Source organism: Nipponia nippon, unplaced genomic scaffold (assembly GCF_047370975.1).
Source record: "Nipponia nippon isolate SJK-2023a ecotype South Korea unplaced genomic scaffold, ASM4737097v1 scaffold_14, whole genome shotgun sequence".
In the NCBI taxonomy this organism is placed as follows: domain Eukaryota; kingdom Metazoa; phylum Chordata; class Aves; order Pelecaniformes; family Threskiornithidae; genus Nipponia; species Nipponia nippon.
Genome location: NW_028262330.1, coordinates 104,411 through 119,209, shown reverse-complemented (window position 1 = coordinate 119,209; position 14,799 = coordinate 104,411). Strand labels below are relative to the sequence as shown.

Below are 14,799 nucleotides of genomic sequence, written 5' to 3'. Positions count from 1 at the left end.
AAAAGAGGCTATTTCAGCACCGGTTTTGTATCCACCTCCATCTAAGTCTATCTCCGAATGTATCTGAAACACTATGTGCTGTCTACCTGAGAAACACACGGGATATCTCTGCCTCTCCCTGTTGCCCACGGAGATTTCTTTGGCTGATGACTTCAAGCAAAGCAGCTCGTTCCTATCGCCAACGATGCTAACCCGGGAGAGAAAAGCCAGATTACACCAGAGTGGCCAGGAAAACTTTCTACGAAGCTCCCACAGCCTACATCTGCCTGGCAGGTTTGGTTTCGCGGGGGGCATGGAGCGCTCCAGGTTTGCTCGCAGCTCGGGGCGCCCGTCTCCGCCAGGTCCCCGCCCGGGCTGAGTGCGGCCACACACCGCCTCCCTCCGCGCCCTCTCCGGCTGCCGCCTCGCTGCCGCGGGGGCCCCGCACGGAGTCACCTCCTCCGGGACGGCACCTGCCCGCCTGCTCCGCTCGGCGCTGCCGGCCCCGCGCCGGGCGGGCAGCGGCGGCGGCGGCCGGGGGTTCCCCGCTCTCCCTCCGGCCGCGGAGAGGGGGAGCCCCGGCGGGGCGGGGGGCGGTGGCAGCCCTTCCCCCGAGGGCAGCCCCGCGGGCGGCCCGGCACCGCCCTGCCTCCCGCGGGGGGGCGGAGCGGCCGGCGGCGGGGCCGGGAGCTCCGGGGCCGGTGCGAGGCTGCGGGGCCGCCGCCGCCGCCTATGGAGCCCAACGGGACGGCGGCGGCGGGGGGCAACGCCTCGGCGGCGGCGGGCGGCGGCGGGGCTCCCCCCGGAGGCGGCCCCCTGCTCATCCCCTCGGCCTTCGGGACGGTGCTGTCGGTGATGTACGTGGCCGGGGTGGCGGGCAACGTCTACACGCTGGTGGTGATGTGCCACTCGGCGCGCTGCACCGGCCCCATGTACAGCTCCATCGTCAGCCTGGCTCTGGCCGACCTGCTCTACCTCTCCACCATCCCCTTCATTGTCTGCACCTATCTGGCCCAGGACTGGTACTTCGGGGACCTGGGGTGCCGCATCCTGCTCAGCCTGGACCTGCTCACCATGCACGCCAGCATCTTCACCCTCACCCTCATGTGCACTGAGCGCTACCTGGCCGTCACCCGGCCCCTGGACACCCTGAAGCGGTCACATGGCTACCGGAAGGTCACAGCGGGGGCTGTCTGGTCGGTCTCGCTGCTCCTTACTCTGCCCATGATGCTGATGGTCACCCTGACCGAGGGGGGCAAGGCAGAGGGCAAGGTGAAGAGGATGTGTGCACCCACCTGGAGCATGGACGCTTACCGGACCTACCTGACGGTGCTCTTCAGCACCAGCATCATGGCCCCAGGAATCATCATTGGTTTCCTCTACACGCGCTTGGCCAGGACCTACCTGGAGTCCCAGAGGAACCCCCCGCACAAGGAGAAGAGCAAGAGATCCCCCCGGCAGAAGGTCCTCATTATGATTTTCAGCATCGTGCTGGTCTTCTGGGCCTGCTTCCTGCCATTTTGGATCTGGCAGCTGGTGCGACTCTACAGCAGCTCCCTGCAGCTCACCACCCAAACCCAAAAGTGCATTAACTACCTGGTGACCTGCCTGACCTACAGCAACAGCTGCATCAACCCCTTCCTCTACACCCTGCTCACCAAAAACTACAGGGAATACCTGCGCAACAGGCACCGCAACTTCTACAGGTTCACATCCTCCTTTCGCAAGAGGGGCTCCAACCTGCAGTGCTCCTGGGGACGGTCCATGTCCTCCAGCAACCAGTATGACTACAGCTCAGAGGCCCTGGGCATGGCCACGCTGAAGGGCAAGTGAGGAAGAGGAGGCGCTCCGGAGACACCAGGACCAGCAGAGCGTCTGGCCAAGGTAGGGCTTTGGGACCCCTTAGCCCTGAAGGGTCCTAAAAACTCATTTCTGGTGGTCACTCTAGTTAGGGGCAAGAAGTTGCGTGAACCCAAGTATGCGTTTCAATTTCCATCTGGCTTATGGTTATCACGGGGGTCCTGCCGGGAGCCAGCAGCCATTCAGGACAAATCCTTCAAGGTTTTGGGTGCAGAAGATGAGGTGGATACTTTGTTCAGTTCTGCCACAAACTCTTTTCACGCTTTGCTGAGTTTTGCCCAGCTCTAGCTCTGTACCGTTTCTCCTGTGTGGTTTCTCAGTGCTATCCTCAGGCAACAGCTGGGTCAGATCTGCAATAGTCTGAAATTGTCCTGATGTTGCTTAATTTAGCTGAAAACCTTGGGTTTTACCTATATATTCCCATTGTCTGTTTCTAGAGTGTGTCAAAAGACCTTTAAGCCCCTTTTCCTATTTCCTGTTACATTATAGTGCACTACAGTTTCATCAAGCTTAAAGTCTCTATTTTAAAATTCATTGCAGCAGCACTTTGAACTCCAAGCATTCAAAAACCACAAGGTAATCTGTCAGAAACCACAGGATTACCTAAAAAAACCCCCTTTTTTTAAGGTTTCTACCTAAGGCAATTTGAATTTGCCACTGATTTTTTTTTAAAGTTGGTCTCTTTCTCAACAGTCAACAGGGCTTGAGAAACTGAAAATGTACCTTGGAAAGAAAGAAAAATGTCTTATAATCCTACCACTCAAAGACCTGAGGCTCTAAGAAAAATGATTGGATCCTATATCATGAGACTCCTCATAAAAGGGACAAAAAAGTGGACCACCATCAGGTTTCCCCTCGCATGGTCTCTTCACCCAGCTCAGGGGGGTGTATTTCCAGGGGAGAGGCTGCCGTTCCCAACAGTTCTCTGAAGAGCTCATGTACGTGGGGATGAAGTTGGGTTCAATATTCCTCTTTCCTGTTCTGGGACAGACTCTGGGGATAAGTAAAGCACAATGTGAGTTGCATAAACTATTGTCTGCAGCTAGTGATGTCCAGGGACTTCTGAAATAGCAGGCGATTGCTTAAGGAACAGTCCTTTCCACTTTCTTATGGCATACTCCGACCCCCATCTGCCTGAGAGGAGTTACACTCCAGTTCTGCGGTGTTACTGGGTTCCTGTGTCCTTGGGTGATCCTCTCGTGTCACACGCCAAACTTTAGGGTACATGTGTGCTAAAGCAGAGACACAAAGTGCCAACACCGCAGCCAAGGATTGGGAGCAGAGAACACAGCACAGCAACACGCTGGATTTTATGCACTCAACTAACAGCAGAAAAATAAACCCTTCAGGGAACATGTTGGATGAAGACCAGGGAAGCACGTTCCTGTGCCGGGAGTCAGGCATTCTTTTTATAGATGCAGTTGCTGGGGTGCTTTTCAGAGAGGGGGAAATAAGTAACTCACCCTAGAATTGCTTGTATTGCTTTTAACCACAGGACTGTCTTCGAAACGCTGGTGACCACTTCGTCATGTTCCAGTATTGTGTAGACTGCCGAGCTGGGCAGTATAAATAGACTTAATGGTGCCCATTTCCTTATGAAATAGGGGAACTAACACACAGTTCATGTTGGGAATTGGCAGGGAGAGCGGGCTTCAACAGTTTTTAGGAACAGTTTTTCGGAACAGTTTTTCAGGAACTAATTTATTTTTTAATTATTCCTTCTGAAGTCATTGTTACTTTTCCTTTGCTTCCCATTTCTGAGGCTAGAAGTCACTCCCATATAAGAATAACAAAGATAAGACTTAACTCTAAGGCGGTGTGGGAAGGCTGGAGGACGTGCGTCATCTGCGAGGTGTGCTGTGCTGTCCTGCTCTCAGGGAGCATAACGGTGCGGCCAGACAAACGTCCTGGCAGAGCCAAGCATGGCTGCATCCCTTCCAGGTGTTGCATGTGCCATTTGCCCACCTCTGAGAAAAAAAAAAAAAAAAATTCCTTATGGCTATAGAAAGAAAAACCCACCCTGACACAGTTCTGATGTGTCTTGATTTCCATTGCTTGGCCTGAGGAGAAGGTCCTTGGAAGGCCACTTACCCACCACAGCCTTACAAGGCTGCTATAGGATGGATGATTACCATGCCTGAAATAGTTGCAAGGCATAGTGTATATCTATTAAAAGGTATGTAAGGAGAAGCAGATGATGGAAGAGCTGTATAGTTATCAAAGAGAGTATTAGGGAATACACTTTCTGCTTTAAAAAAAAAAACAAACACGTTAAAACATCTAAAGCCAAACAGTCTAAAACCACAGCTATTAATAAGAAGGGGAAGCTGAAAAGGAGTCGTGCTTAGAAAAAAAGGGATGAAAATGAAGAGCAGATGAGATCTACACTCGTACCCTAATGTGGGGATAAGCAAACAGAGGGGTTGGATTTGGTGTACGCTTCCCAAGATGTCCCATCAGTCCCCAGAAGGGATTCTGCTACTCTGCTCAGCATCACAAACGGTGCGTAGGGGATGTGCTTTCTCTGCCATATCGTCAGAGCCTTAAACATCAAAGGGTTGATGGAGGAGCATCCAGATGAAATGCGAAATATTGGATATTTGTCACTCATCAAGTTTTTCAACCAGTATGTGCTTCAGCCCATCCCAGCACTGCTCCTCTCTCCCATCAGACTCTGATAAACCTGTACGAGGTTACTCTAATGAGAGAACCAGTAAATTGGATGACACCCACGAAGCCTGTCATTGGGGCAGAGGAGAGCCTGTTTAACACGCAAAACTGGCCAGCAATCAGAAGATGCTGCTGTGTGTGATGAATGATGGCTCTTCAGCAGTGCAGGAGGCACAACACAGTGCAGACCTTCAGAAACACAACTCCTCAGGAGCCTCTTGTACTCCTGGGGATCTGAGCTCAATTTAAAAGATGAATTACAGAAACAACATCCCTCTTATTGTCCCATCGGACCAGTTAAACTGCCAAAAGTCAGTAGGTTTGACCCACTTCATAAATATCCTGCAAGAGCAGATGTTTTAACTGAGTTCCTCTTGTCTGTAATTGGGCAAGCTTGACTCTCCTGGGTGTGCTCATGTTTCGGAAATGAGGAGACAGTCTTTGTGTATATTCCTTTAACAACAAAAATTAATCTGGTAGGTAGCTTTGGAAGGGGATTACTGCTGCCTCTCTATAGCACAGAGTCCTGTCCGGAGTTGACACAACCTTTAAGTTACCTGTAAGGGGCAGCTTTGCCTGCAGCTCACCCAGAGTATTTTGGGGAGGGTGTTGGTTTGGTAGGACCTCAGTATTCATAAGCACATCTCCCTGGAGTCAGTGCAGGCCATGCAAAACTGCTGTAAAGCAGCTCGGGCTCTTCTCTGTGTGGGCTCTTCTCTTCTCACCTGTCCTCAACACTAAAAAGCATGAGTCAGAACTCCCAAAACCATGAGATTAAAACGACAAGATTAAAACCACATCTTGTCTCCACAGCCACAGAGGCTACAAAAGAGTTATCAAAATTGAGATAGACACACAACCAGAATCCAGGTGATGGGACTTTGTAAACTCTGTGTATCTTATAGTGACAAGATTTACCATAGGTAAATCTGAAGCATCTCAGGCCAGGGCTGAAGTAACAACAGGAAAGTCAGTCGGGCTGTAACTAAGCGAAATGTGGTGATTTCCTTGAAAATAATTTTACTTTGGCTATTCTCCTACATTCCAAGAAGGCAAGCTATGTGTACCCTGGGATCATTTATCATACCCAAATTATTGTAATCCTGTGGTTTTTAATGTGTTTTTTTAATTGTAAATAAAATTTTGCTGCAGGTTTAGTGACACAGCTAGTTCTTCAGCAAAATGGGAAATGGTAATTTTAGGAAGGCAACAGCATTTTTGTTGTTGGGCCAGAGGCTGTCACTGCAAAACTTCATACGTGCTTTACAAGAAAGAAAATAGTTTAATTACTAGAAAATCTTTTCCAACACCCCTTAGGGTTTAGGTTTTTATGACACACAGGAGAAAAAAAAAAACCACAGACTGTGAAAAAAATGCAGTTTCATCCTGAGTGCTCTTTCCTTCCTTTAATCTAAGGTACTATCTACTGCAGCAATGGCAATTTTTCTGCTTTCACTTGAAAAGAGAAAATGCTGGCTCTTTGTGGGACAAGTGAGAATAGTTGTTTTCCCCAGACACAGGAGAATCCATTTGAACCTTACTTTGTAAGACTTTTTGCAGACTCTACCTTCAGTCACGCATTTTTTTATCATCTTTCTCCCCACTTTTTAAAACCAAATTTGCAATAAATGCTCAAAAGCCCCACATTACAATTTAATCATGAGTGCAAGCAAATCATTAACGTTTTAATTAAACTGCTATTTTAGCAGTCATTTTTGGTGCTTATTGTGTGATTGAATACCAGGGAAGCCAGTGAAAGAGAGGTGATTTTATGAGCATTTTGTACCTTGCATGGTACAAAACACACGGCTTGCTGCCCAGTTGCATTAACCGAGAACACGCAGGATGACCAAGTTCATAATCTGTTCCCCCATCAGCATGATGAGAGGAGAAAGTGCATAAACCTCATATCTGAGCCCAGCCCTCAAGCCATGGGAGCGGGTAATGCAGCACCTGAGAAATCGTGAAGGCAGCCCCCGAAAGTCAGACGTCCTCGCCGGGAAGTTTGGCCGGTTCGAGGATGCTTGGCTCCTACCGTCGTGTTTCTGAGTCCCTCTGGTGGCAGCAGCAATCTTCCATCCTGAGGTCCCAGGAAGAAAATTTGCTTTTTATTTTAGGCTTTAAAACGTAGTGGTTGCACACGATCAAGGCACAACCTAACTATATAACAGCATTTAAAATGTTTAAAGTATAATGTTACCACAACATATGAAGGGGAAAAGTCTGTTGTGAAGAGAAATCCTACTTCCAAGTGTTAACTTTCCTCTCACACATTTCTTTCTATGCTGAACCCAGAGTACCTTTATTCCTGTCATTTTGCACAGCATCCTCACTGCCAACATCCACAGAAACACCCAGAGCTGGTGACTAACTACAGTTTAGCCCAGTTGTTTTTTCTTTCTTTGCCTTATAATATTGGTTGTTACTGTTAGTTTTAAGGTTTTCTGGGATACGTGGAGTTAATTGCTGTGGCTTATAAGAATATATTACTTTGTCTTCAAAATTGTAGGAGCAGCTTCACAGGATATAAGTACCCTTTAAACTTCTTGTTGTTGTTGTTGTTGTTGTTGTTGCTGTATTTGTATTATTATTATTATTATTATTATTATTATTATTATTATTATTATTATTATTATTATTATTATTATTATTATTATTATACAAGCCTTTTGGCCCTTGTTTGGGAAAGTACGTAAAACACAGCAGAGAGAAAGGATGTATCAGTTGGTAGCAAAGTATCAGGGGGGGTTGGATGGCCCAGGTTGAGTCTGGTGAAAGCAGAGGAAGGAGCTCACTGCTGGCTTGCTCGGCCAAACCTCTAGGATGTCACAAGCTTCTGTCAGACACTCAACATTGAAAGAAGTTATTGAGGTATATTAAAACCCTAAATGGGACATATCTTACTTTTTTTTTTTTTTTTCACTTATACAAATTTCTGCTCAGGAATCCAGCTTTCTGCCCACACCGAATTTCTAGCGTGCTGTATATCACCTTTGGGGGAGACTAACTTCATCCTAGCAGGTTTCAAATGGTCAAAACTGAGCTTTGTGATCTGTGGTCCCAACTAGAGCCTTCCTGTCCCCAAAGAAAAGGTTCCCAAAGGGATATACCAAAGGAAAATTGCTGCAACACTTTCCTTTTTTTCCCCACCCAAGAAAGGGACAATTAAAAGAGGAAAGGGAGAAATGAATCCTGAAGAATTCTTCTGGCATTTGGGCTCTACTTTTCTGGTTCTCTCCATTTATAATTTAAATTTTAATTTAAATGAAACATTTTTGTAAACACTAGGAATGCTTCTACAATGAGAAAGAAACTAAAGAGTTAAAAAGCTTTCATTGAATTTGTTAGAGAAGGCTGAACTTCAATATTGCAGAAGATCCCACCCAAACCCCTCCATCAAGATATCTGGAAGGAAAGTAGTAAATAAGTTTGTGCAAAAAATCAAACCATCCAGCAATATAAGCCGTGCTTGGCAGAGGATACAGTTCTAAAACCAAAGCAGTGCTAATGCCGGAGAAGTAAAATCTGCTAAATTTTTTTCAGCTTGTGTAGACCACTGTCTCTCCGAGATGTTGTTAACCTTTCCTTGTGCATTCCCATTATGATCTTGAATTCAGCTCCTGAATTCTTAACTAAAACCAAACATGATTTCATCCAAACAAAGCAAAGGAGATTCCTGAAACTAAATGTGGTGTGCCCATAAACACAGTGTTTTGGAGACAAGTTACTGCTTCATATATGCGCTCCTGCAAACTTCATCAGGGACGTCCATCAAATTCACAACACTTCTACGCCTTTTAGGTTTTTTTAATATCAGCTTGACATATCTTCATTGATGATCTGGAGGAGGGGATCGAGTGCACCCTCAGTAAGTTTGCAGATGACACCAAGTTGGGTGGAAGTGTCGATCTGCTGGAGGGTAGGAAGGCCCTACAGAGGGACCTGGACAGGCTGGACCGATGGGCCAGGGCCAACTGCATGAGATTCAACAAGGCTAAGTGCCAGGTCCTGCGCTTTGGTCAGAACAACCCCATGCAACACTACAGGCTTGGGGAAGAGTGGCTGGAGAGCTGCCTGGCGGAAAAGGACCTGGGGGTGTTGGTTGACAGCCGCCTGAACATGAGTCAGCAGCGTGCCCAGGTGGCCAAGAGGGCCAATGGCATCCTGGCCTGTATCAAGAACAGTGTGGCCAGCAGGACCAGGGAGGTGACAGTGCCCCTGTACTCGGCACTGGTGAGGCCACACCTTGAGTACTGTGTTCAGTTTTGGGCCCCTCACTCCAAGAAGGACATTGAGGTGCTGGAGCATGTCCAGAGGAGGGCAACAAAGCTGGTGATGGGTCTAGAGCACATGTCTTATGAGGAGCGGCTGAGGGAACTGGGGTTCCTTAGCCTGGAGAAGAGGCTGAGGGGAGACCTTATTGCTCTCTACAACTACCTGAAAGGAGGTTGTAGCGAGGTGGGGGTCGGTCTCTTCTCCCTAGTAACGAGTGATAGAATGAGAGGAAACAGTCTCAAGCTGCGCCAGGAGAAGTTTAGGTTAGATATTAGGAAAAACTTCACCGAGAGGGTGGTCAAGCATTGGAACAGGCTGCCCAGGGAAGTGGTTGAGTCTCTATCCCTGGAGGTATTTAAAGAACGGATAGATACGGTGCTTGAAGACATGGTATAGATGAACTTGGCAGTGATAGGTTGATGGTTGGACTCGATGATCTTAAGGGTCTTTTCCAACCTTGACGATTCTATGATTTTATGACATTGAAGAACCACAAGGCTGGCTCTTGCAAGAAGCCTCCCAGGAAAAGGCACTATATAGCAATTACTTCTCAGGCTACACTGAACTTACCTTTCAAAAATGTGGATGGATGGAGAAGGTAAATTAACTGTAATGTAGTAATGCTAAAAGGGGAGAGAGTGGCACTCTTGAAGACACACACAGAGGAGAGAACAGCTAAACCTTCAGAGACGTGCCAGTCCCACCAGACAAGCTGTGCAGGGCAGTAGGCAGTACCAGCTCCTGTGCTGAGCTCCTGCAGCATCCTCCCTTTGGGCAGCCTGGGCTGACAGCCAGCTCCCAGCATTGCACTACTCAAAATCCCAGTAACCCCACTGATTTAAATTGAGTTTCTGCTTTTTTATTTGTAACATCTTTTTTTCTTTCATTTAACACTGTAGAAGGGATTATCTTACAGGAATGGCATTATTATGAAATCAGCTGGAGCCCTAGTTACATCTAGCCACCACATTTTGAAAGCAGCTTTCTGCCCCTGGGCAGCGTTCAGATTAAGGAGCGGCAGCAGGATTACATGGGAAGACTGCAGCACCTGCCTGCCTCCTGCCTTGCGGTAGCAGCAGTTATCTGATCCCACTCAAGTGGATACATTTATCTTCCTTCACGTCATCTGCTGGTGGGGACTCGCCGACCATTCATCCCAAAAACACTAGTGCTGTTGATAAATAACCCAGGCAGGCTTGGTGCAAGATAGCTAATAAAATCTAGAAGAGATTAACAAGAGTTTTGATGTTGGAGATGCCTATCAAGGCAGCACTCACCACCGGAGCTGAAGAGAGAGATGATCTGAAATGGGGGAAGGTCAGAAGTCCTGGCTTCTCGTACAAAACCACCACTGACTTGCACTGTGACCTCAGGGAAGTCGCTTATTCTTGTGTCGCTGGTCATTAACTGCCTAGAAAACAGCGACACTATTTCCATTGTCCACACAAGTGTTTTAAGACATCACTGACGTGCATGAAATGTTTTGAGATCCTTGGATGAGAGCTGCTACTGACAGGAGGGAAAAGTGCTCCTTGTAGGGATAACTTAGGGTTCGGGTTAACTGTTAATGGTCAAACAGAAGAAATGTTTGTGTACCAGAACTTCTCCGTTTTTTATTAACAGCAGCCGGTCAGCGAAGGTGATCACGTAGCCCACAGCAATGGCAGCTGTGCTTGGCTGGCTTGCTGGGAACACAGCTGAAATGAGTCTCCTGATAAAAGCATCATCATTTCAGTGTATCAATACCCTCTCTAAAGCCCCTCCTTGGGTGAGAAACAATAGCAGGGGATATGGTAGGGAAGCAAAATCTTTCTTCTTTACCTCCTGGGAGCCTCTGCTTCCCCACATTATGGGTTGGGAGCACTGGGGTCAGTGGAGGTAAAGGCAGGGCATCGCTCCCAGGCAGCGCCCAGGTCGCAGCCTTCTCCAGCAACAGGATCTTGGGGCAGTGAAGGCTGAATAGAAAGAATTATCCCAATGTTCGTCACTGATTGCTAAACAGAGCAGAGCTTCCCTGTCATTTTGTTGTTGGCACCTTTTTAGAATGATTAAATCTGTTGAGGAACCTCTGCCTGCCTGAGGCACAGCACAAGTAATTCACAACAGCAGCAGAGGAAATAGCAACCAAGTAACTTTGCTTGGCTGTTTTCATTCGTTTGTTTGTTTTAATAAAAAGGTGAGTTTATTATGGCAAACATCTCTCAAATTTCAAAGCGCCGCCTCTAACTTTGCAGCAGCTTCTCTTAGGCAGGATAAGAAAGTGAAGGTCCACAGCCTACAGTGCCCAGAAAAAGCTCCTGGCAGATCTGACTTAAATGGAGGGGACCACAGTGGAGGGATGGGGACAGAGCTGCAGCATCCCTTAGTCTTTTACCTCCATCCATATAAGTGAATATTTTCTCTACCAGGCACTGTGTGCCCTGGGCATTCAATATTTATCTCTGTTATTCAGAAAACAACCTGTAAGAAGTCTTAGGTTTAGTCCAATAAAAGACAAGAAAAAAAACTTTAAACCTATAACTTCATGGCCTTGGGAAGCTGTTTGCATCTCCCCCAACTTGAGTCCTCGTGTGTTCGCAGTCCCAGAGGGGCACTGTGGAAGCAGGGATGGGGAGAAGGGCTTTGACAACTACACTACCTGCAAAATGCAAAAGTGAAATAGTTAATGTGTCACACTGAATTACTCATTAATCTTAATGAGAGCACAGAGAAATTGTGTTAGGCTGAGAGGAGGCTTAGGAAGGTGTAGCAAACACTACACATCAAGGTTATCCCCCTAGATCTCCAGCCGACCCGGGCTTTATACCCCCAGCAGTAGGTGTGTCATGTTATAAGGGGCGGAGACAAGGGAGGGTCGACCCTTAACTCTTTCCGTACAGCACGTGATCTTCCGGTCGCCAGCCCTTATCTTTACTACATTTCCCCCTCCCTTAGCTCCAGTAGTTCTGGATCTTGCTGGGGAAGCTGCGTGTAAAATAATCGATATATGGTAAGACTTATACAGACACGCATCCGTTACGTTCATAGATTTTGCCCAGTCCAGCCAGTAGTTCGTCGCGGCTCCCTCATTACTCCCCCACACCATCAGGATGCATAGGGAAATGGTAACCTGTCAAGATAAGACTCAATAGATTGATTAATGTCTATACGGTCGAATATTTCGACTGGGTACCCATTCTAGCGTCCCTTTCTCGGTTTGCACACACGCATACCCACGTCCCAAGCAACGGAGGGAATAAGGGCCCCCCATTCACGGGTTTGCAGGTCCCGTACTTGAACCAAAGGGTAAGGCCCTTCGTTCTCATCGAGCCGGAAATGTGCCTGGGTTGCAGTCTGGGTTTTATAGGTGTTCCCTCGAATGGTATGATTTAAGGTAATTAGTGCCGTCGTCAACAGACGCTGTGCCCGAAATAAGGGAGGGTCAAGGGGAGGGGGAACCCCTGTTCCTGGGCTTATCTTTTCCCCTCCCTAAGTCGGTCGAGTAACTCTTTTAATGTGCGGTGCGCGCGTTCTACAATGCTTTGGCCCGTACTGTTATAGGGAATGCCATGACTCAACTGAATATCCCAGCGCGCGCAAAAGTCCTTTGTCTTCTTGCTGACATATGCCGCTCCATTATCTGTTTTAATTTTTTGTGGGATGCCAAGTTGCGCCATACAGTCCTGCCAATGTAAAATAACTGAGAGAGCATTTTGTTTAGCATGCATAGTCGCTAAAATAACTCCACTGCAGGTATCAACTGTGACATGCAGATACTTACGTGGATTAAAGGGTTCAAAAATCGTAACATCAGACTGCCATATTTGGTTGGGCTGCAACCCTCGAGGGTTTACCCCTGCCTCCCAGAGGGGACCTTTGGAACACACAGGACAAGCAGCAATCACAGAGCGAGCATCTTGCAACGTAATGCCAGCGAGCCTAGCTAAACCGCGAGCTCCACAGTGGAGGAGCTCATGCAGGCGGAAAGCTCGCCTTAGGTTAGAAGTTTCTTCAACCGCCAGTACGCTCTTTGCTAAGCTGTCCGCTATTTCATTCCCAGCAGAAAGAAAACTCGGTATGGAACTATGACTATTAACATGGATAGGACAGACAGGAGCGGTTCTCATTTGCAGTGCGGTGAGCAACATTCCGGCAATCTCTGACGTTGCCCCAAGTGCCCATCGGCACTTCTTCAGTAACTTATATACATAGCAAGAGTCTGTGATTAGATCCAAGGCCTCTTCGGGCCATTGAGTGAGAGCCATCCATACCGCCTTGGCCTCAAGATACTGCACGGATTGCCCTTGATCTTGATAACTAATGTGGGTCCACTGACCATCCTCCTGCCATGTAACGACAGCTTTCCCAGTAATCGATGACGCGTCGGTAAAAACCGTGCGGCCTCCGGTGGGTTGTTCAACTATGGCACTAGCTGGCAAAAAATGGAGTACCTGGATTATCTCCCCACAGGGGTGTGGTCTTAGACCTTCAATACGACCCGTAAATTCAGCTATCGCCGCTTGCAGGAGCCCCACTTGTGGAAGTACCAACTCCCACTGTGCCAAAGAACAGGGCAATGCGATGACCTCCGGGTCCTTCCCTGTTAAGTGTTGAGTTTGCCTCCGACAGCGGAGAATAAGCTGGGATAATAATGTTGGCCAAGAAATTAAAGCCGTCTTTGGTTTGCCTTGATACAACCAAGCAAAAGGCCAGCCTTTTTCACCATTATTTTGAATTAGTAAACCATGGCCAGCGGTATCGGTCATGTAAATCAGGGCAGTGACCGGTTGTTCAGGTGTAAATCGAGCGAGACCCCAATGCTGGGCTCGCTCCATAATTGTCCTAAGAATCTCCTGATGGTTTCTTGAAAGAGTCCTTGGAGCTAGGGGGGAATCTCCTCCTTTCAGGAGTTGATATAAGGTAGTCATTTCTGCCTCAGATATTGGAATAAAGTTTCTAAGCCACAATAGTTGTCCAATTAATTTTTGTGCCTCATGGAGTGTTGTCACTGTAGTCCGAATTTCAAATGATTGTGCTGTCACGCTTCGTGGCCTCAGTTGAGTACCTAAATACTTTACTGCACGCCCTACCTGTGTTTTCCGAGGCTCAATGTGTAACCCATGTCGCTCCAAACTGACTATCAGCTGCACGCGTGCCTTTTCCAGTAACTCCTCTTGGTTGGACGCCAGTAACACGTCATCCATGTAATGGAAAATGATGACCGTAGGGAAATTTTCTCGAATAGGGCGTATCGCAGCAGCTACAGCAATTTGACACAAGACTGGTGAGTTTTTCATGCCCTGGGGTAACACCTTCCATTGATATCTGGCGCACGGGTGTTGATTGTTAGGCTCAGGAACAGTAAAGGCAAAGCGTACTCTATCTTCTTCATGCAAGGGAACACTAAAAAAGCAATCTCTAATATCTATAACCACTATTTGATAGTCAGGTGGAATCATGGCCGGAGAAGGGAGGCCCGCTTGTAGCGGACCCATGTCTTGTATACATGCATTAACTGCGCGTAGATCATGTAGCAGTCGCCACGCTCCCGATTTTTTCTTTATCACGAAAATGGGGGTGTTCCAGGGACTTGTAGAGGGTTCGATGTGTCCTGCGTCAAGTTCTCGTTGTACCAATTGTCGAACAGCCGCCCTCTTTTCCTCTGTCAATGGCCACTGCTCTACCCACACTGGTTTATCTGTCAACCAGGTGAGTTTTAATGGGCGGACACAGGCAGTGGCCATTATGATAAATTTGTACGCAGCACTATATTCATCTTCTGCAAGCAACATCGTCCCAAGATGACAATGGGTAACTCAGCAATGACAGGGTTACACCATGCTACCCTAGCTTGTCCAGATTCCGGATCCTTCAACATAATTTGCATTGGGTTCCTGCTTTGATGCGAGGTCTGCATGCCTCCCACGCCTTGCAGCGAACCTCTCGGTTTGAGTGGCCAATCATCTGGCCATAGATGTGATGGGATTACTGTAACATCCGCTCCTGTATCTAAAAGGGCTCTTAACACGAGGCGTG

The 14,799-nt window shown here is 47.7% G+C and overlaps 1 protein-coding gene and 1 long non-coding RNA gene across 2 annotated transcripts in view; one reads left to right on the top strand and one right to left on the bottom strand.

The window, feature by feature from the left end:
- Nucleotides 1-711: 711 nt before the first annotated feature.
- LOC104022864 (urotensin-2 receptor) overlaps nt 712-14,799 on the top strand; it is a 31,732-nt gene continuing 17,644 nt past the window's right edge. Inside the window, exon 1 of the mRNA XM_009476626.2 lies at nt 712-1,863. Within this exon, the coding sequence (XP_009474901.2) occupies nt 712-1,812 (1,101 nt within the window). The 3' untranslated portion in view covers nt 1,813-1,863. The remainder of the gene's footprint in view (nt 1,864-14,799) is intronic.
- LOC148056375 (uncharacterized) lies at nt 3,441-10,304 on the bottom strand. Its single transcript, XR_015703364.1, has 3 exons — nt 10,062-10,304; nt 6,463-6,589; nt 3,441-3,806 (listed from the first exon to the last, which is right to left on the bottom strand). It is a non-coding gene; the product is annotated as an uncharacterized LOC148056375 (long non-coding RNA).